Genomic DNA, 20,347 nt, shown 5'->3' with positions numbered 1-20,347 from the left:
CATTTGTTTGAATTCACTTCACAATTTAATTTTATGATAGTGATCAATTTTCTTTAAATGATTATTACCTTAACAAGTTACTAACTACCAACTTAACTATCAGTGGTTGAGCGCTCGTGTGAAGCTTTCAATGCTGATTTTGTGCCCTAAATAATCAACATTTTGTTAATAAGTTAATTCAAAATTGTACAAAAGTTGTCGTAAGTGAGAAAAACGTCACGGAGAAATTTACGGTAGTGAAAATTATATATACATTCTAGAAGTGTTTGTTTTACTTTGGAATTCTTTTATCGTTCAGTCAGGGAAAATATTGAAAAGCAAAACAAAGCAAAACAAAGCAAAACAAGCAAATGGTCATTTATCACAGTGGTGGAAAGATGTTGAGCCATTGCATGATGATGTGAGTTCAAACTTCATCGGTGACTAATCTAACATCTAATCTTACAAAATCTATTGTTTGACCCCAAAAAAAAAAAAAAAAAAAAAAAAAGCAAAACAAAAGTTGAGGAATAACGACCACACATGTATAGTGAAAGTTTACAACAAGAATTCAAAGCTCTTGGAGAGCACATCAAAGTCATTTATCAAGTGGCCATGGCGCCCCTGCCATTACTGCTTCAATCTCCGATATTTCCCGAGGAACGTTTGTCATGTTCTTACAACCGTTAGCCATGACAAGCTACAAAATGCAGAAGCAGGTATAAACACACATCACCAGTACAGAGAAAATAAGATATGCATGAAATCACGAAGGTTGAAGTGAGATCAGCAGCATGCCAGCATGTACAGTTTTAGGCATAGCATAGGAACAAGTAAATTCCGGTACACAATGCAAATTTGACCAACGGAAAAAGGAACGCGGGTCAGAAAGAAGTAAAAGGAATCATAGGGTTCAGAAAATGGGGTACCACATCACTTTCAATTCGAACTCCACCAAAACCCTTAAACCTACTAACTGCTTCATGATTGAAGAACTTGGTAGTATTTGAGTTTCCCATAGCTGGAACCAACAAAGCATCAATGAAGTAGCAACCAGGCTCTACCGTTATCACCTACAGAACAACCCACCAAGACAAAGCGTCAAGTGCAATAGAATTCATTTTCGCCAGGGTTCAGAAAATAAAGATTCAGAAAACCGGTGAAAGGATTTGATATTTAATTCTTTATATATTAATGGGGAAAAAGGAATAAGAATATCAATCACACGAAATTTGATACTAACCATTCCCTCTTGGAGTTCTCTTGTTGTACGTAAAGACTTCAATCCAGGTTCTTTTGATCTCTCCGTTCCCTGCAAATTATGCAGTTGTTCCCAAGTTCTCCCAAGGAGTAATGCCAAAATTATTTAAAAAAATAATGAAAGATAAACCAGAAAGGTATAGAATAACTTGTTGAAAATAACCTTTGGGTAGCCACCAGTATCATGAGTGTCAATACCAAGCAAATGCCCAAGACCATGAGGCATAAAAACAGCACCCAGTCGTTTGACCATCATATCATCAACGTTCCTAGAACCAACAACCATGAGCAAGTTATGTTAAGTTATCCTCCCGAAACTAGTGAAAACTTGCACATAATTGGAATACTAGAGATACAATCGAGATACAATGATTGTTACCCGACTAGGATCCTCCCTCTCTTCAATGATTCAAGAATAACCTTTTCTGCTAGTCTGCAAATTATAAGGAGGCAAAGAGAATCAGAATTTAAATGATATTTGCAAAAGCCTAAATATTTTTTGTAGAACATGGTTGACTTTAGACATACTTATGCATACCAAGCCAGCTTACTCCAGGTTTCATTGTAGATATAACAGCATTGTGAGCATCAAGGACAGCCTGCAAAAGCAAGATAATTAGACACAAAAAGTAAATATGTAAAAATGCTATAAATCGTTGGACGCAGAAATATGAATGTTGTGTAAACTAAAGCAGGCGCTACACACCAGTCAGGAGCCATAAGCACACACATCATGCATGTGTGCACATTCGTGAACCAAAACAAAGAGCAAAAAGAAAAATTATAGAAACGAAAAAATGCGACAATAACACTAATGCACTTACATTATATATAAGTGCTTGGTCAGGGGTAAACTTTCCGTTCACCTGCAGATAAAGTTGAAAGAATTCTGAGAAAACCTCAGGGAAAATTCAAACAAATAGGCATTGTCCACAGTACCGTAAGAAGAGTCTCCTGCTTACTTCTATTTATTACCCCTCAGTTCAGAGAACCTCAACCATAGCTAAACGAACAATTTTAAACAAAAATGCACATACTCACTGGATAAGAACAAGTGATGTCAGAACCATAGAAGTTGTATTCAGCTCCCATATCAAGCAATGCCAAATCTCCATCTTCCAAGATCTGCACAAAAGATGTTATGAGTTTTAGCTAATTTTCATAATTTTGACAAAATACTCAGTAGTGAAGTATAGTTTACCCTGTCATTCGGAGCTGCTGCATGCCCATAATGGAGAACAGCACTGTATTTTTCAAAACAATAGATTTTTTAGCAATATTTTACAGTTGAGGTTTAACCTCAATATCAATATATTCATATCCTATAATGAAATAAAAATGATCTGTTAATTACTGGAACCAACTGGATTATTGGGACTACCTCATGGAAACAAAAACAATAACTTTTGATGACGAAAAGCCTACCTATTATCACCAGTAGCACAAATACATGTGTACGAGCAATGTCTACAGCCACCATACATGTAGGTGTGGTGAAGAAACATGCTTTCCAGCTGATACTCGTACATGCCTACCCTAATTTTTCTCATAACCTGGTCAAATGGAAAATTGCAAACATGACTAAGAAAAAGAGAGTCAAGTTTTGAAACATTCTGATGAGAAAGAGCCCAGAATCAGGATTTCAAATGTGCACAAAGTTCATGCAGTAGTGAACTAACTGATCCATTCCTAAGCTGCTTCTTGCTATTAGAAGTGCATAAAGGGCATGTACTCACAGATATACTTTCAAGGATTATATGCAGAAGTGTTAAATGGACGTTTATTAATTAAAATACATATATGATGTATATATCAAACACATTTGTGCAATCGAACATTTTCATAAAAGATTACCTCCACATGAGCTTCAGAGCTTATATCATTGGCAAACTGGATAAGGGCAAGCTCCGGATCTGATTTTATAACACGGCATTCACTCAAAACTGGATGCAAGGTAGTCAAATCTGTGTCAAACTTATCAATCCCCTATACAAAGATTAAGAATATATATTAAAATTTAAGAATCTACTTAAAGTATGAAGCTTACTTTATAAAACCAATGAAGCTTGTTACCAAGTCCTTAAAATCATCAAAACTATTGAGAGAAATATATATACCTATTTCAAGGTAGTTATGCTATCAATAAAGCAACAACAACAACAAAGCCTTATCCCACTAAGTGGGGCATGCTATCAGTAAAGCATTATAGAAAAATGTGCTTGAAAAGGAGAATGTAGCATGTCATTACCATATATTGTTGTTATTAATTTGTTTAACTATTCAACCTAACACCTATCACTCTCCAAGGCCAGCCTTCTTAACCATCCTAACCATGAACTTGTGTAGCAAGTCTTATTATGAAAGTATGATTTGATATAAAAGGGGCGTATACCTGAAACTCCGCGGGTTTCGAGAATAGATCACTATCAGTGTTGATCCCATGCAAGAGAAACAATACAGGTTTACCGGATCCCTTGTATTCATCATGCAAAACTGTTGCGATCTCATCAGTATAGTGTACCATGCTAACCATATATCTTTCCTGCAAAAGAACAACACAAATGTGAGCTAATGAGTAATGACTGCTTCTTATGTTGACAGAGAAATGTATTAAAACTAACAATCACCTTGAAGTAAGATAAAGGCTCTATCTCTCCCAACCAAACAGCATATTCAGCAGGCAATCTCGGAGCAAAGAGAACAGACTTCCCTGTTGCAATGTCCTTCGGGAAAAATGGAACAAAAAGATCAGTTCCGAAGAAAAATTAAGTGTGACCCACAAAAGCTTATCTATCTCAGCTTCAACATTACATAAACAAACACCTAACAAAGATATATTCACATTCGAGAACAACCCGAATGTCACAACTATATGTACTTACTATAGCTCCATAGAAACCAGGCTCTCTTACTCCAAACAAGTAAGCAAAGTAACTCTCTTGTCTGTAACAAAATCAATCACTAATCAGAAAATAAACAAACAAATCATCCATCAATAAAAATAAATTAAATAAATAAATAAAAAGCATTGATCTTTCTTATCCAAGTTAATTAAATGGAAAATTTTAATCTCTAATATTAAAATATAATCACACTGGATAATCAAAATGTCCATTTTACATACTGGGATTCCATTAAATCAAATAATACTTAATCATGCAATGCAAAAACCGAAAGCTACGCTGAAAATTAATAATAATTTGAAACATGATTAATAATATTAATTATTTCAACTGGGTACCTGAAGAGCTCGGTGTGATCAGTGTCATAGCGATTCTGCTCTTCGCCTCCCTGAACAAGAAGTTGATCAAAACCAAAGTTTATTAATTTTTTTTATAAAATATATTTAATTGAAATTAACGACGAGAAAGTGGATTACTTGGAGGAGAACGAAGCCGTAGAGGGGCCGGGAAGATTCAGAGAGGTGGCGGCGAAGTGAATTGAGGAGCGTTTCGCGGTTGGTGACGTGGAGCTCCGGTGGGACTGGAGGAGGAGTGAGAGACGACGGCGAAGCCATGGGAAATGGCTTTTCTTTCCAGGCCAAATGGACCCACAGACTTACTTATATGGATTTGAAATGGATTCAGCCCAACAGTTTTATTCCTCTATTTTGGGCCTAGACTCAAGCCCACTACAAGCTCATCAAGGCTGAATAATCTAGGGTTTCTATTTATTTGTTTGTTTGTTTATTTATTTATTGTATGAATTAATAATATGAGCCCGTATGAAAACTTTTTTTTTTTTCAATTTTTTTTTTTGTGAAACGATATATTTTGTTATATTAGATGTTAGATTAGTCACCAAAGAAGTTCAAACCCACGCCATCATGCAATTTTTTAAAATTAAAAACTTGTTTGTTTATCATTTTTCAGTTTTTAATAAAATGCAAGAATTGATGATATATTTTACCAATTTAGTTGATAACATCAGGGTGGTATATAATATAGAACAATACTTGACTTCTTGTATGTGAGAAATCATTCCTTATCCACGACGTGAAAATATTTCACTGTATAAGTGTTATAAGCCGAACCCTTTTTTTTTCTTTATCATCATCTAACAATCATCTCTAGAAAAATTCATTCAATTTGAAGATATTTATTTTAATGAAAAAATATTATTTAGTTATTATATGTGTTGAACAAATCGACACAGTTATTTTAACATCCTCATGGTGAACTTTTAATTTGTTTGATTGATTGGATGACAATATGTCCTCAAAATGGAATAAATTGTTCTATATATGATCTTCATATCATAATAAAGAGAATGAGTGGATTCGATTATAATGCATGCATGTATGATGAAATAATGTCATTCATTGCAGATTGTACGGTTTTATAAAACAATGTGCTAGGTTCAAATCAGTAGTCAATCCTATTTCCGATGGGGACAATTGATACTTTCCAATATTGGATCTGCAATGGTGCGAAAGGTCTGACTCCAAGTTATTCAGGAATAGTTGAAAAATGCCTGAAGTCTATAGAAATTTTAGGTATACATATATATGCATTTGCATGTGTTTGAATTCAATTTACGAGGCCTTACTAGCTAGAATTAGAATATTATGAACAATTTCATGAGTTCCAATGTAAATAAAGGATATGTATACATGAGATAAGATGATTGCCAATCAGCTAGCTGATCCTGCGTGGTTGCCTTGTTGGCAAGGAGGTGGAGCATATGGCTACATGTATCTATGAATTCGACCTGTTATGTTGATAGACTATTATTTTAAGAATTAGTTTGAGATTCTTTTAGGAAGATCAAAATGACTGAGACAATTATAAATAATTTTTACGACGCATGACTAAAAGGGTTAAGAAGTACTTTTGAAGTCTCAATGATGCACATATATATTCAGTGCTTTTTGAGATTCGGAAAGAGCTTCTAAAGGGATTTTCGTAAAACACTTGTTTTTTTTTCTTTTTTTATAGAAATTTTGTTGTGTTTCTAGCAAAATAGTTTTTGCTGATAATTCTTTAGCATTGGTACTAGTATTCTCCACAAGACCATTCACTAGTAGAAAAAACACTTTGCGCGACGCAGCAAAATTCGTCGTGCAAAGTGTGTTTGCGCGACGCTAAACACAAAACGTCGCGCAAACGGCTTTTGCGCGACGACACTTTGCGCGACGGAGACCTACGTCGCGCAAACTAGTTTTGCGCGACGTAAGTTGACCTACGTCGCACACAACTGGTTTGCGCGACGTAGGTCTTCGTCGCGCAAAAGCCGTTTGCGCGACGTTTTGTGCGTCCCGCAAGATTTTGGCGCCAACCCAAGTTGGTTTGCCACATTTTTCGTTGACTTTGCACGACGCAGGTCCACCTACGTCACGCAAAACAGCTTTGCGTGACGCATGTTTACCAGTGTCGCGCAAAGTCAACGACTTTTTTTCCATATTTTAATCAGTTTGGGAGGTAGAAACTGCAAACTAGTTGCAGCAGCTACCTCCCTCCCCCATATCTCTTCAAAACCTTCTCCAATTCTCTCCCTTCCTCAATCTTTTTCTATCCGGTAAGCAATTTGATTTTGTATATGTAACTTTGAATTGAGAATTCAAACTAAAACTACTAAATTTGTTTTGTACAGGATTTTTGTATACAATTATCATTGAAGAACGAATTTGAAGGTATTTTCTTCATTTAAGAACGAGGCAGTGTTGGTTGCCAAGCTTCAACACAGAAATCTTGTCAGGCTTTTAGGTTTTTGCTTGGAAAGAGAAGAAACCTTACTTGTTTATGAATATGTGCCTAACAAAAGCCTTGATTATTTTCTGTTTGGTATGTGAACATCATTTGATGAGTATACATATATGTTTGTGTCAGTATATATAATTCTTTGTAGTTCTTAACTACAAAAAGTACTACTTGAACTTGATAAATTTACAGAACATAAAAAACGAGAACAACTAGATTGGTTGAGCCGCACCATGATAATTGGAGGAATTGCTCGAGGAATTTTTTATCTTCATGAAGATTCGAGGCTTAGAGTTATACATCATGATTTGAAAGCTAGCAACATTTTATTAGACATCAACATGCATCCGAAAATATCAGATTTTGGGATGGCTATAATGTTTGGAGTTGATGATCAAACTGAAGAAAATACCAAAAGAATTGTTGGCACTTAGTAAGTTTCAACTTATACAAATACCTCTATGAAAAGAAATTAAGAGTACTAACTTACATGGTTGAAATAACCAACGTGCACAAGGTATACTACTTAAGTTGCACACGGTTATTTATAGGCGAAAGTGAGGATTTGAGGATTCAATTACTTTCTATTTTTCTTATGTAATCATCAAGTAATTGAAGTAGGAGTGATTTGTTGTTGACCAATTCAACTTGGCTATCTTTTTCTTTTGAGTTTTGGTTCACCTTTTTGAGTTTTTAAAAATATAACTTTGCGCGAGGCTAGAGTGGGCCAATGCGTCACACAAAGACTGTTTGAGTTTTTTCTTTTTTTTGTTAGGACATCTTGTATGTACATTTTCATATAGCTTATAATTAAATATTTTTTCTCGGTTTATTATTTATTGTTTAGAATTTAATTACAATATTTATTAAAAATTAAATCAAAAATAGTTTTGTAAAAAATAAAAATAAAAACGTTTGCGTGACGTATATACGTCGCGCAAAGAGACCTTGCGTGACGTTAGGCATGCGCGTCGCGCAATCAAACTTTGCATGACTTATGTACGTCGCGCAAAGAGACCTTGCATGACGTTAGGAATGTGCGTCGCGCAAAGAGACCTTGTGTGACGTTAGGAATGTGCGTCGCGCAATCAAACTTTGCGTGACGTAGGCACATCTTTGCGTGACGTATGTGCGTCGCGCAAAGAGACTTTATGTGACATTAGGAATGTGCGTCGCGCAATCAAACTTAAAGTTTATTTATACTTTCATTAAGTATAACATAAGATTTTGTGGTATCCACTTGTGTTAATACTTTAAATTGACGATCGAATTAGTTCATTGTATTCATATATGATCCAGGAGTGTAGCTGTAAAAAATCATCAAAATCGGAGTTAAAACTACCGTTAAATCGTGATTTTTCCTTTATAACCGTCGACATTTTTTGTCCCGTTACTTGATCTCTGCATGTTTGTTTTTTGCCATTTTTGGCGTATGCGATCTCGAAGCATATACAAACAAGTTTGACGGTTGGATCGTTCAAATTAGTTTCGTACAATGCGTTTCCCATCAAAACGATAGATTCACTAACACTTAGAGTTTATTTATACTTTCATTAAGTATAACATAAGATTTTGTGGTATCCACTTGTATTAATACTTTAAATTGATGATCGAATTAGTTCATTGTATTCATATAGGATCCAGGAGTGTAGCTGTAAAAAATCATCAAAATCGGAGTTAAAACTACCGTTAAATTGTGATTTTTCCTTTATAACCGTCGAAATTTGTTGTCCCGTTACTTGATCTCTGCATATTTTTTTTTTGCCATTTTTGGCGTATGCGATCTCGAAGCATATACAAACACGTTTGACGGTTGGATCGTTCAAATTAGTTTCGTACAATGCGTTTCCCATCAAAACGATAGATTCACTAACACTTAGAGTTTATTTATACTTTCATTAAGTATAACATAAGATTTTGTGGTATCCACTTGTATTAATACTTTAAATTGACGATCGAATTAGTTCATTGTATTCATATAGGATCCAGGAGTGTAGCTGTAAAAAATCATCAAAATCGGAGTTAAAACTACCGTTAAATCGTGATTTTTCCTTTATAACCGTCAATTTTTTTTGTCCTGTTACTTGATCTCTGCATGTTTGTTTTTTGCCATTTTTGGCGTATGTGATCTCGAAGCATATACAAACAAGTTTGACGGTTGGATCGTTCAAATTAGTTTCGTACAATGCGTTTCCCATCAAAACGATAGATTCACTAACACTTAGAGTTTATTTATACTTTCATTAAGTATAACATAAGATTTTGTGGTATCCACTTGTATTAATACTTTAAATTGATGATCGAATTAGTTAATTGTATTCATATAGGATCCAGAAGTGTAGTTGTAAAAAATCATCAAAATCAGAGTTAAAATTAACGTTAAATCGTGATTTTTCCTTTATAACCGTCGAAATTTGTTGTCCCGTTACTTGATCTTTGCATATTTGTTTTTTGCCATTTTTGGCGTATGCGATCTCGAAGCATATACAAACAAGTTTGACGGTAGTATGCTGAAGAGTGATGGACTTGGCGTATGCGATAAATTTTTTAATAATTTTCTTAAAAAAACAAATTACTTTGCGCGACTCTTTAATGTAATCGTCGCGCAAAATCACTTTGCGCAACGTCAAATTGTATACCCACGTCGCGCCAGTTGAAAATTTTGGAGGTAAATAGTGAAAGTTAGGCGCTTTTTTTTTTCAATTTTCTAATTTTGGGAACCTTGAACCCGTTCACCTCTTTCTTTCCAGTTGAAAACCTTGAACCCTTCCATCTTTACCGTATTCATCTCTCTTCCAGTAGACGCATATCCTCTTCCCATAGTCCTCATCTCCTCTATCTTTCCCTCTGGCTCCATCTTTCCCGTTTGGGAACCCTGTTGACTTCATCTCCTCTATCTTTCCCGTATCTCCCCTTCCCATAGTCCTCATCTCCTCTATCTCTCCTCTTCGCAACCTTGATCCCCAAATCTTGAACCCAGACCTGTCTTCCCTCTCTCTTTCCCGTATACCTATCTCTTCCCTCTCGTTCTAAACGACGGGCAGCCACACGATCGAAACCGACGGGAATCAACTCCCAAAATCAAGGTAAGGGTTTCTGATGCAAATGTTGGTCTGGTTACTGAATTTAGTTGGTCTGATGCAAAATTAAGGATGAATTGATTTAATTAATTTACTGAATTTAGTTGGTCTGATGCAAATCTGGGTTTTAGTTCTTAAGCTTCACTGGGTTTGGTCAACTGCCAACCTATCTAAGCTTTGTAATGCACTCTTTCATATTAGATAACAGCACCTTTTTGTTTATTTTCAGTTGATTCAGTCACGCATTGGTTTGCAACAACCGTACTTGGTTTGCCTCGTATTCAGTCACGCATTCAGTCACGCATTTGTTCAAAAGATAACTCAAGGTTGATCCAGTATAAGGTTATCCAATGATTCCAATCTGGTTTCTCATATGATTTTATTTTTGCTTAGCTGATTTACGCGTGTTATTTTCACCTTTCCTTTTTTCGCTTTTCTGCTCTTTATTTTCTGTCACCTTTTAACATACCTGAAAATGATATGAATGCATACTTCAATTTTCAGGGGCAAAAGTTTCTAGCAAAAGTTAGTCTTCACAAGGTACTTGCAGATTCAATATTTTGCTAATGCATTTTAATTGATCAACGTATAAATAGATGCCTTCGCAACATGCTGCTATCTATTGTTAATACTTTCGACCTGTCGCTTGGATAATGGTTTTGTTCTTCTGGTTCACAGGTAAAAGTCATTTTCTTCTCAAAAACAGGGATGCGTGCTGCTCCATTCATACGCCAAACTGCTAAAAATTATTGGAGTCATGATTCTTTTGCATTCGTGCTATGGTAAGAAGAGGAATTGTCCTTTTGGTTTAATTCTTGAAAGAGTACTGTTCTCCAGGTTCTCCAGATTTTCAAAATATTATGTGACTTGAGTCTAAAATAACACAAACACTACTATTGTGAGTTTAAACTTGAACTATTACTATAAATTGGGTACCGAAAATTATGCATCTTTGATTTCATAGGAACTTATATGCTTTCCAACAGGTTTGAGGTAAAATCTACACCTGCTATAGTGATTTTGAAAGATCCTGGTGTCAAACCTGTTGTGTACCACGATTGTACATATAATTGTTAGTTTGATTGCTCTGGGGAGTTTGGTATTCGAAATGGGTTTTGGCTTTTTAGTCTATGAAAATGATTGCTCTGGGGAGTTTGCTATTCGAAATGGTATATTGGGAAGTATATATAATTGTTAGTTTGATTCATATAATTGTTAGTTTGGTAAAACCGTAGTTCCAGGTTGAAATTCTTTTCATTTCCGTTATTGCACCCTTTTAGAAAATTAACATTTTGGCATTTTACAGGCAATAGAACTATGGAAGACAAATATGAGGCATCCTCAGGCATCTGAGGTCGTCAACAAGGACATAATATCGCACTTTGTTCTTCGGCTAGTTTATTGCAGAACGTAAGAACTTGTAACATTTTATTCTCGTAAAAGATTTCCTTATTATATCTTATTTTATGTTGTTAATTTTTATTCTGCATAACAGAAATTTTCCTTTTGCTTATTTAATTGGCATTGACTTACATATAGTATTCATGCATGTTAGATGTATTCTGGAAAATCTTGTTCTTTTAGATAGTTGTTGTGAAAAACCTGTATTCTTGTTCTGAAGAATGAGCCCTGCATATGGCTTTTCCAGATTTGTAGGAAGTGTTAACTTTTCACAGGGGATTGAAACTAGAAAACATTTGATGCACATACTTATATATGATATGCCTGACTGCTTAACCCACTGCCTCGAGCTATTACGGTATTACCTTAGATGAGAATTTTACTTGAAAAGACTTAAGCAGTGCAGGACCCGACCATTTAAATACTATACTTTTGAGCAGTTGCATTATAACCCACATATCCCATGTAAAGTTTATTCTAAACCTTTCATGAGGTGGAACAAATCAGTGAAAAAATCTATCATTTTTGCTCACAAAATACACATACTGCCACGGTTTAACTAATTTGAACCTTCTATAGTGATTCTTTTTTAGGGTTTGTTCAGATGCAAGAAAGGATTAGTTTAAATATTCTTGTATTGATATTATTGCTCTAATTACTTATATTACTTTGGTTGCTATTTTATTAGTTTCAAATGTAAGAAAGGATTAGTTTCTAATGTTATATTTTTATGGTTCATAAATTGTATAGATGTCGCAGTTGATCACTCGTCGTCGGAGTGTGTCCAATGCAGCTCCTGCATTATCAACATCTAGTGCTCCAGGCGTGAGTGCTCCATTGATTGGGGAGCCTACACCCCTTATGGAGGCTACTCCTACGACGTCCCAGGTGCCCGTATCATCAACATCATCAGTGTCAGTTGAGTTCCTCAGTGCACGGCGGCCTCACCGGTGCCGCCGCGAGCCGGAGCCTTCTGATCACACTTCCTCGTCCTCCAGAGTCGAGGATGGGGCCTCCTAACCAGGTAGTTTTTTTTCTAATTCTCACTACGTTGCATTTTTTTTCATTTCAAAACTATTACTTTTATGATTGTGAAAATGTGTTGTGGGTTGTGAATTATTGTTTTAAGGTACTTTTATGATTAGGGGAGGTTTTGCCGAATTTTTTGTACAAATTTAAGCTTAGGGTTTTTACCATTTAAGTTTTTTTGGGCAGCTAAAAAAAACACCAGGGGGCCGAATCAAATGTTGAAGGAGCTACAGCTTGTACGTATGTCTGCCTCCTTGATCAAGATTGCGTATGATGAGCGACATCGTGGAGCGGTTTCCTCACAGCAGCATAACAGCGTCGTTAATTGCTGTGGTTTTATTATTAGGAATTTTTGTCCTATGCGGTGGGGGAGTTGGGCAAAAATTCCGGAGGAGACGAGGACCCTGGTGCGAGACAACTTGGAGGTTAGCATATTAATTTTTAGCACAGTCAACATCTTTCTCTGCTTAAACTAGTGCAGGGCCATCATCTTGATTAGTAAAGTCAAGATCTTTCTCTCAATTTCTGTTTGGTTCCTAAGAAAATGTAGGGGGAAAGAGAAATCAGGTGCATTTCATTGTTTTGCACCTGATAGCCGAGTGTTGTTGTGGTGAATAATTTGGTCATGTATTTTGCACTCTTCTTTTGTTCATAATTGGGAGCAGGTGTGGTCCTTTAGTTTTGGTTAATTTCAGTGATTTGCGGCACTCTTCTTTGTTGTCTGAATGCTTCCTGGGAAGGAAATTGAAAAATAATTCCGTGATCCATTGTTAAAATAATAATTATATAGGTTTGACACTGCTTTCCGAACTAGTATCAATGATCCTGTATATAAAAATTGTTTATAATTTTGTAAGCTTCCTATATATTACTGTAACCACTTTCTACACATTTACTTACCTTCTTATGAAGTTTTTCTTCGAATCTGCTAATATTTGTTGGGTCATTCAGAAATGAGATGCTTACTACATGCTATTCTTAGTGGGTTGCAGTTGGACAAGAGTCTCATAAACATGTTACACAATTTGATTTCTGTAGTTGCAGCAACATAATTTTCGTTCTGTCAGTTTTACTACTTTTGGATTGTAAGCACAACCAGTTTAAATAGGCATGATGTTGTAAATTACTTTAACGAAGCTCACATCTTAAGGGGTAAATTGGTTTTTGGTTGTAAAAATTAGAGCATGTCCTTAGTAACAGCTATTTGGAAGCCAACGTGATTAACTGATTGTTAAAGTGGGATATGAAATGCTTGTATGCGATCGGTTACCTTTATGGAATTGCATTAAACTATACATGCATGACTTTTTTTTTTCTTTTTAGGTAAAGTATATATAATAGTAGTGGGCTTACATCCTAACAAATCATTTAGCATGCTACTGGAATAGTTGATCTTGAGTTACAGTCAGTGCAGTTACAACCTCTCTATAAAATGTTGAATTTCCACCTTTAGTCTCTGTACTGGTGGAAAGAGGCTCGCATGGGAGATCAGAACCCCACTATTGAGATCTTTCAGAACATAAACATTATATTGTTTGCTTCCTAACAAATTAAGATTCTAGTTATTATTGTAAACCGACAAACTTTATCAATATCATTTTGTTTGTCATTTTGTTTTTCATATTTATAGGTCGTTTTTGAAATGGAGGACATATCCCCTGAGGTCAGTGCCTACTTAGAGGAGACCTTAGCAAGCCGGTACAAAGATTGGAAGAGCGCTCTTCACAAGCATTTTCAGCTATGGGAATCTCCGGAGATTGCTCGCCTACAGGGTTGCCCACTCGAGTATAAGGAGCGGCGAGAGGATTGGGAGTGGCTCTGCACACATTTTACAGATCCAAAATTTGTGGTATGTACATAATACTTTAATAATAATTTATTGTTTTTGTTATTTTATTTAAGTTTTTTTTAATAATTTCTTTCAAATAGTCGCACTAACATATATATTGTATGTTTAACATAAGAAATCTATTGCTGGCAAGAAAGCTCGGGACTCAAAGACACTTCTCCACCATTCCGGTTCGAAGCCCTTTTCGTATAGGGTTGAGGCACGACGTGAGGTAAAAGTATATTAATTTTGAAATTTTATACAATTTATTTTTTATTATTGATTAATAAAATTTTCTTAATGTTTTTTTTTTCTTTAGGAGGGTTCTAAGTTCCCACAGATTGACCTGTTCAAGCATGTTTACGTTCATCCCAACAATGAGAACAGTGACCACCTTTATGTAAGTATATGTAATTGTTATTTTTCTTATTTTTATGAATCGTTCAAATATTATTTATATTTTGTTATTAAACATTATATGTTTTTTCTTTATTATTACAGGGTGATATGGTGGAAAAGAGCACTGCTATTCTCCAAGAAGCAACATCGCAGCTTCCCCCAGAGACCCCGATCGAGGATGTCATTGTACCCAAGGATGCAGATGTTCAGATCGTGACTGAGGTCCTGGATCAGAAGTTCGGTCGTCGTCATGGTAAGGTTGTTCGGTGTACGGGGAAGGCGGGGGTTCGTGAAACGGGTGCCTCTTCTTCCAGATTGTCCACAGGAGAGGTCAATTCCTTGAAGGAGGAAGTGACAACCCTAAGAGGTCAGGTTGCGGCCCAGGGCGACCATATTAGGGCCCAGGACGAGAGGATGAATATGATTGTTCAGGCCTTAGCGATGTCCGGCCTCCAAATCCCGACGATGCTAGCACCTAATGTTGCTCCACCTTCGACTTCCCAGCCATTTCGCCCAAACGATACCGAGTAGCATGATGTATTAAACTTAGAAGACTTGTAGTTTTTTATTTTTTTTGTTCGGACAAACGTACATTTTCATATATTCTATAATTAATTACTTTTTCTTGGTTTATTAATTATTGTTTAGAATTTAATTATAATATTTATTAAAAATTAAATAAAAAAAATATAAATGACAAAAAAAAAAAAAAGGTTTGCGCGACGCAGTGCCTACCTACGTCGCGCAAAGCTAGTTTGAGCGACGCAGGTCCTACGTCGCGCAAAGTAGCGTCGCGCAAAGTATCTTTGCGCGACGCAGGTAGGCACTGCGTCGCGCAAACCCTTCCTTCACTGCCTTCGCGCGACAAAGGTACGTTTGGCTAATTTTTGGGCGACGTATTCTCAAACAGGCCACAAGCCAGGTAGCTAGCTTTTTACAAGTATTCAATACAAAAGTACTTTCATCTATAAATTTGAACCAAAAACTCCTCGAATGAGTATAAAAAGTGTGACTAGAGCATATGATCATTCAATATTCGTGCATATGATCAAATGATCAATCATATATGCATGTTTAGTATTATCGAATTAATTAAGACTTTAAAACAAGAAAGAAATCTTATCTCTAAGCCTGTGTGTGCGCATGGAGGTTCTTGGATCACAATTAGGAATACAAGAAACTTCAATAATACCGATTCGTAGCAATACACTATTTATATACGGGGTGTGATATTCATACACGCATATTTACTTCTCACACACTCTTTTAATTTTCAACCGTCGGATCGAATAAATTGAAGAAGATCAAGGGACATAAATTAATACAAGATGTGTGAGAAGTAAAAAGATGTGTGTGGATAGCACACCCCTTTATATATATACCCGTAATTAGTACTCCCGCAATAATTTTGAAAAACTCAGACGTACAATATAGCCATAGACATGCATTTTTTTTAGAGAGAATTTAGTAGGAAAGCACATGGTTGGGACAAAGAAAATTCTCACAAAACGATGATTCTTGGCACATGAAGAGACATTGTTTAGAATATATATTCTAGGAGAATGTGAGGACAATGTCCACAGCGATAAGGGATAAAATTACGCAAGGGCTTATAAGAAATTGGGTAACTTACTCCTCATATTACCAATTAGTTTTATGGTGGAACCTCAATTTTCTTCATGCTACTAAAGCAGGTTATCGCACATGTATTAGGCTTAAAAATTAACCAAAATAAAATTGCAAGTTGAGGGGAAAATAAAAAATGGGCTTTTCAATCTAGGTCCAAAAACATAGGTAGTTTTTGAACTAAGTCCAGTTATCCAATTACATATTTTTATACCAATTTTGCCCTTTTAGATAAAAATATTTAAATTCTTTAATTTTTGTATCATTTATTATGTTTTTAATTTTGAATATTTAAATACTCAAACTAAAATATTATCTAGTAACCACCTAATGATGTTTACCTACAAAACCGATATAATTTAGTAACTATAGGAAGAAAAATACTTTATACCAACAAAACAGATGTAATCTACTTGCAAAACAAAAATAAACTACCTATTGTATAGGAAGAAAAATGCTTTATACCTACAAAACAGATATAATCTACCAACAAAATACAAATAAACTACCTATTGTATAGGAAGAAAAATGTTGAACCTCCATGGCAGAACATTAGAATAGAAATATGATATAATATACCTCCATTAAAGGAACAAATACTAAACAAAAAAAAGGAACAAATACTATGTTTCAGTTTACCTATGCACAAAAATATAATAGAGCAAATATAAATGCATGATATTGTATTATTGCTTGCAATTGATAATGTATTGCCGAATGAATATGTAAAAAAATTGTGAAAGCTATGTAAAAACTAAAATTGTCATGAAAGATTTTGGAGGGAGGAACACAAAATATCACCCATGAAAGATGAGAGAGGAAAGAGGAGAATTGATTCTATGATCTAACAAAAGGAATTGTTTAGAAGAAGGAAAAAAAAAAAAGAGGCATGAAACGGACTGGGGGTTGAGATTTTATTGCTATAACTAATCCTATAATTAAGGGATTAGTTAAACCACAAATAATCATATAATTAAGAAATTTTGAATATTTACTACAATTTATAAGTCTAAGGGATAAATATGGTACAAATTATAAATAAGCTTACATGGAATATCAATTATTGGACCTATTTCAATGCAGTGGACTAATTCTAGTAATGACTCACAAAATTGGATCTATATCAAATTATCCCTATTATATCAAATAAAAAACTTTGATTTTATTATTTGCATTGGGAGTCAAAGTCTATGTGGACGACGGTGGATCGCATTTCATGCTTTAGAACCGAAGCAAACAACATTAAGAAAATGGGATTATATTGGCAGCATTATGTATACAAAGGGGTATATGGGATTATATTGGCAGCATTATATTTGTGTACGTTCTAAATACAAGGCTGACGATTTATTTATATGCAGAAGCAGAAAATGCAGGACAAACACGTGGAAGATATATATTAATTTTCATAATGTTTCCACGAAGAACAAACACGAACAATGTTGATAGGGCAATAAGTGGGACACACCGAGACATCAAAACATCAACAATTCAAATTCGTTTTTTCAAAGTAAATTATCGAATTTGTTGAATTGGCACAATCTTTCTCTTATCTGGGTTTATTTTTTTACTATTTTTGGTGACAAATATTCCCAGATAATCACACAACTATATATAACTACAAAGATGTGGTGTGTGTATATATCGTATCAAACACATACATTATACGTGGAAGATATATATTAATGTTCATAATGTTTCCACGAAGAACAAACACGAACAATGTTGATAGGGCAATAAGTGGGACACACCAATACATCGAAACATCAACAATTCAAATTCGTTTTTTCAAAGTAAACTATCGAATTTGTTGAATTGGCACAATCTTTCTCTTATCTGGGTTTATTTTTTTACTATTTTTGGTGACAGACATTCCCAGGGGAATAATACTAATCATGATTAGACAGTGAGCCCAAAGGGACTGTCTGATTGGTGAACCATTTCTGTTGACTAATGACTCCCTGCCATCTGATCATGATACCGACTTTGTGCATGCCAGTCCATTTATAAATTTAGGGTTGGAAATGGTCCATCCCATGCATATCAGTACAAGTCGAACCGTTAGGGATAATCAATTACTTGGACGACAAGAAATTAAGGCATTTTAAAGCCCACTAATTGATGGTCCTTAGTGGTGGGCCATGTGAACTGAATCATATATGTGTAGTACGTACCTCCTAAATTGCCCTATCATTGAGCTTGTGGATGATATACAAAACTTACAAAGGCCGACTTTGTGTTTTTAAGATTTAAGCTAAGTGCATTTGCTTAAAGATGCTTTAATTTGTGTTGTTGATTTCCCTAAGTACGTAATTAGCTTTTTAAGATGGTTCTTGAAACCTAATTGCCTTCTTTCGTTCTTTACCAAATTTCTAATTGTACCCATAATGTCATAGTCTTCTTTCTTTATTTCCTTTTATCTCTTATAAGGTCATTTAAGTTCCATCTTTCGTATTTGGTAATTAAAATTCGTTACAATTAAATAAGCAGAACTCTGTATTCTTACAAAGAAGAAAGAAACGTTTTTTGTATCAATAAAGGTTAGGGGGATTTAAACGTGAGACTTCTTCTACCATTGAGAAGTGAGGAATAAAGAAGAACGCTTTACTAATCTTACACAGAATAATAAGTTAATAACACTAGTCATGTTACACTTTTCACTTCTTAAACTAGAGACGATAATTATACCAATAGCTAGTTGACGAAGTGAAAGTAAGCTAAAAGATTGAGTGACCAATAATTAGTTTAAGAAGTTTAGTGAGGAATGTAGAAAGAAAAAAATAACTTGTGTTATTAACTTATTATTCATAATTTCATACAGGGTAACTTGATTCGTACGTGTTATCTAATTGGACTTGTTTTATAATAAATCAATACGTTTTCAATGTGTATATATTGCATGTTGCAATATGTCTATTTTAGCCAAATATTAATAAAAGCAATTTTGATAATTTGGAAGTGTTCTTAACCCTAATTAAAATATTCATACAGCAGTTGTTGTGTCTGAACTTATCCAAATTAGCATTAGATTTATTTTTGTTTTATTTGTAATCCATGGATTAATCATATATAGCATTGAGATACAAAAGAAGCTAGCTCATTACATTAGGTTGTGGACATGGGCATAGTTTGTGGCCTCAACTAAAGGATCATCATAGACATAAATGAGATGTAATACACGACTTTGAACCTAGTTTTTGGTTCGACAGTATAAAATTTCCTTGAAAATTTCTTGCATCGAAATTAATCTATGCAGTAAAGGATATTTCATGTGCTCATGCAATCTAAAAATCTAGACGAAAAATGAATTCAAGAAAGTAAAAAAAGAGGTGAGGGAAATAATGGCCACCGTTTGGGATCTCATGGGCCACACTACCACTTGCATTCATTTGCCTTGAATGGTTGCAGAAGAAAACACAACCCATTGACGTTGAAGGCACACACACACAGTAGCTACTAATGCGGTAAAGGATATTTCATGTGCTCATGTTACCTAAGCAGATGCATATTATATAATGTAGATATGAACTGACTTTTAGCGACTACTTGCACATTATATAATGCGGTAAAGGATATTCCAACAACACTGATATTGTCACCCAATTTGGTAAACTTTACCAAGTTCACAATCCGTTAGGTGTGGAGTGAGGTTTTATCATAAAAGACCTCGGTGTTAGTTGGAGAGGGGTTAGGATATATAAACTTTTCTTTTCTCAGAGATACGGTCGATGTGGGATAATGAGATTAGGATATTTAAACTCTTATTTTCTCAGAGATACGGACGGAAAACAACGTCCAGATTTTTGGGCTGTGATAATTGGGTTACAATTAAACATGCCAACTCTTGTTTTTTTTCCTTTTTACAATTTGGGAAACCCTAAATTAATCCTACCACTAGTTACCTAAGCAGATGCATATTATATAATGAACTGGCTTTTAGTGACTTACTTGCATGTAGTCCTTGAGAGCAACATTGAAAGACAAACTTTGGCCCTGTATTCAGAAGATGTTGACACGGTAGCTACTAATGCGATTACAAAAATCTC

General features: G+C 35.0%; 1 protein-coding gene and 1 pseudogene across 1 annotated transcript; one reads left to right on the top strand and one right to left on the bottom strand.

The window, feature by feature from the left end:
- Positions 1-335: 335 nt before the first annotated feature.
- LOC126605056 (uncharacterized) lies at positions 336-4,790 on the bottom strand. The gene is made up of 16 exons (XM_050272404.1): positions 4,619-4,790; positions 4,481-4,530; positions 4,122-4,182; positions 3,867-3,962; positions 3,632-3,781; positions 3,094-3,225; positions 2,665-2,792; positions 2,441-2,483; positions 2,281-2,364; positions 2,064-2,105; positions 1,768-1,838; positions 1,619-1,672; positions 1,403-1,508; positions 1,223-1,291; positions 909-1,052; positions 336-679 (listed from the first exon to the last, which is right to left on the bottom strand). The coding sequence occupies exons 1-16, from the start codon at positions 4,754-4,756 to the stop codon at positions 578-580; spliced, it is 1,470 nt and encodes a 489-aa protein (XP_050128361.1). The 5' UTR covers positions 4,757-4,790; the 3' UTR covers positions 336-577.
- A 4,873-nt stretch (positions 4,791-9,663) lies between these two features.
- Positions 9,664-15,308, top strand: LOC126601129 (uncharacterized; annotated as a pseudogene).
- Positions 15,309-20,347: the final 5,039 nt, after the last annotated feature.

Source organism: Malus sylvestris, chromosome 15, assembly GCF_916048215.2.
Source record: "Malus sylvestris chromosome 15, drMalSylv7.2, whole genome shotgun sequence".
Classification (NCBI taxonomy): Eukaryota; Viridiplantae; Streptophyta; class Magnoliopsida; order Rosales; family Rosaceae; genus Malus; species Malus sylvestris.
This window is presented reverse-complemented; position numbering and strand designations above follow the sequence as displayed.

Bases quoted from the DNA above. Each gene is read 5' to 3' on its own strand.
- LOC126605056 (XM_050272404.1), bottom strand. From the start codon at position 4,756: ATGGCTTCGCCGTCGTCTCTCACTCCTCCTCCAGTCCCACCGGAGCTC. The intron at 1,292-1,402 runs GTTATTTTCAAC...CATAATTTGCAG, and splicing joins ATACTGGTGGCTACCCAAAG to GGAACGGAGAGATCAAAAGA. The intron at 680-908 runs GTACCCCATTTT...TGCATTTTGTAG, and splicing joins TTCGAATTGAAAGTGATGTG to CTTGTCATGGCTAACGGTTG.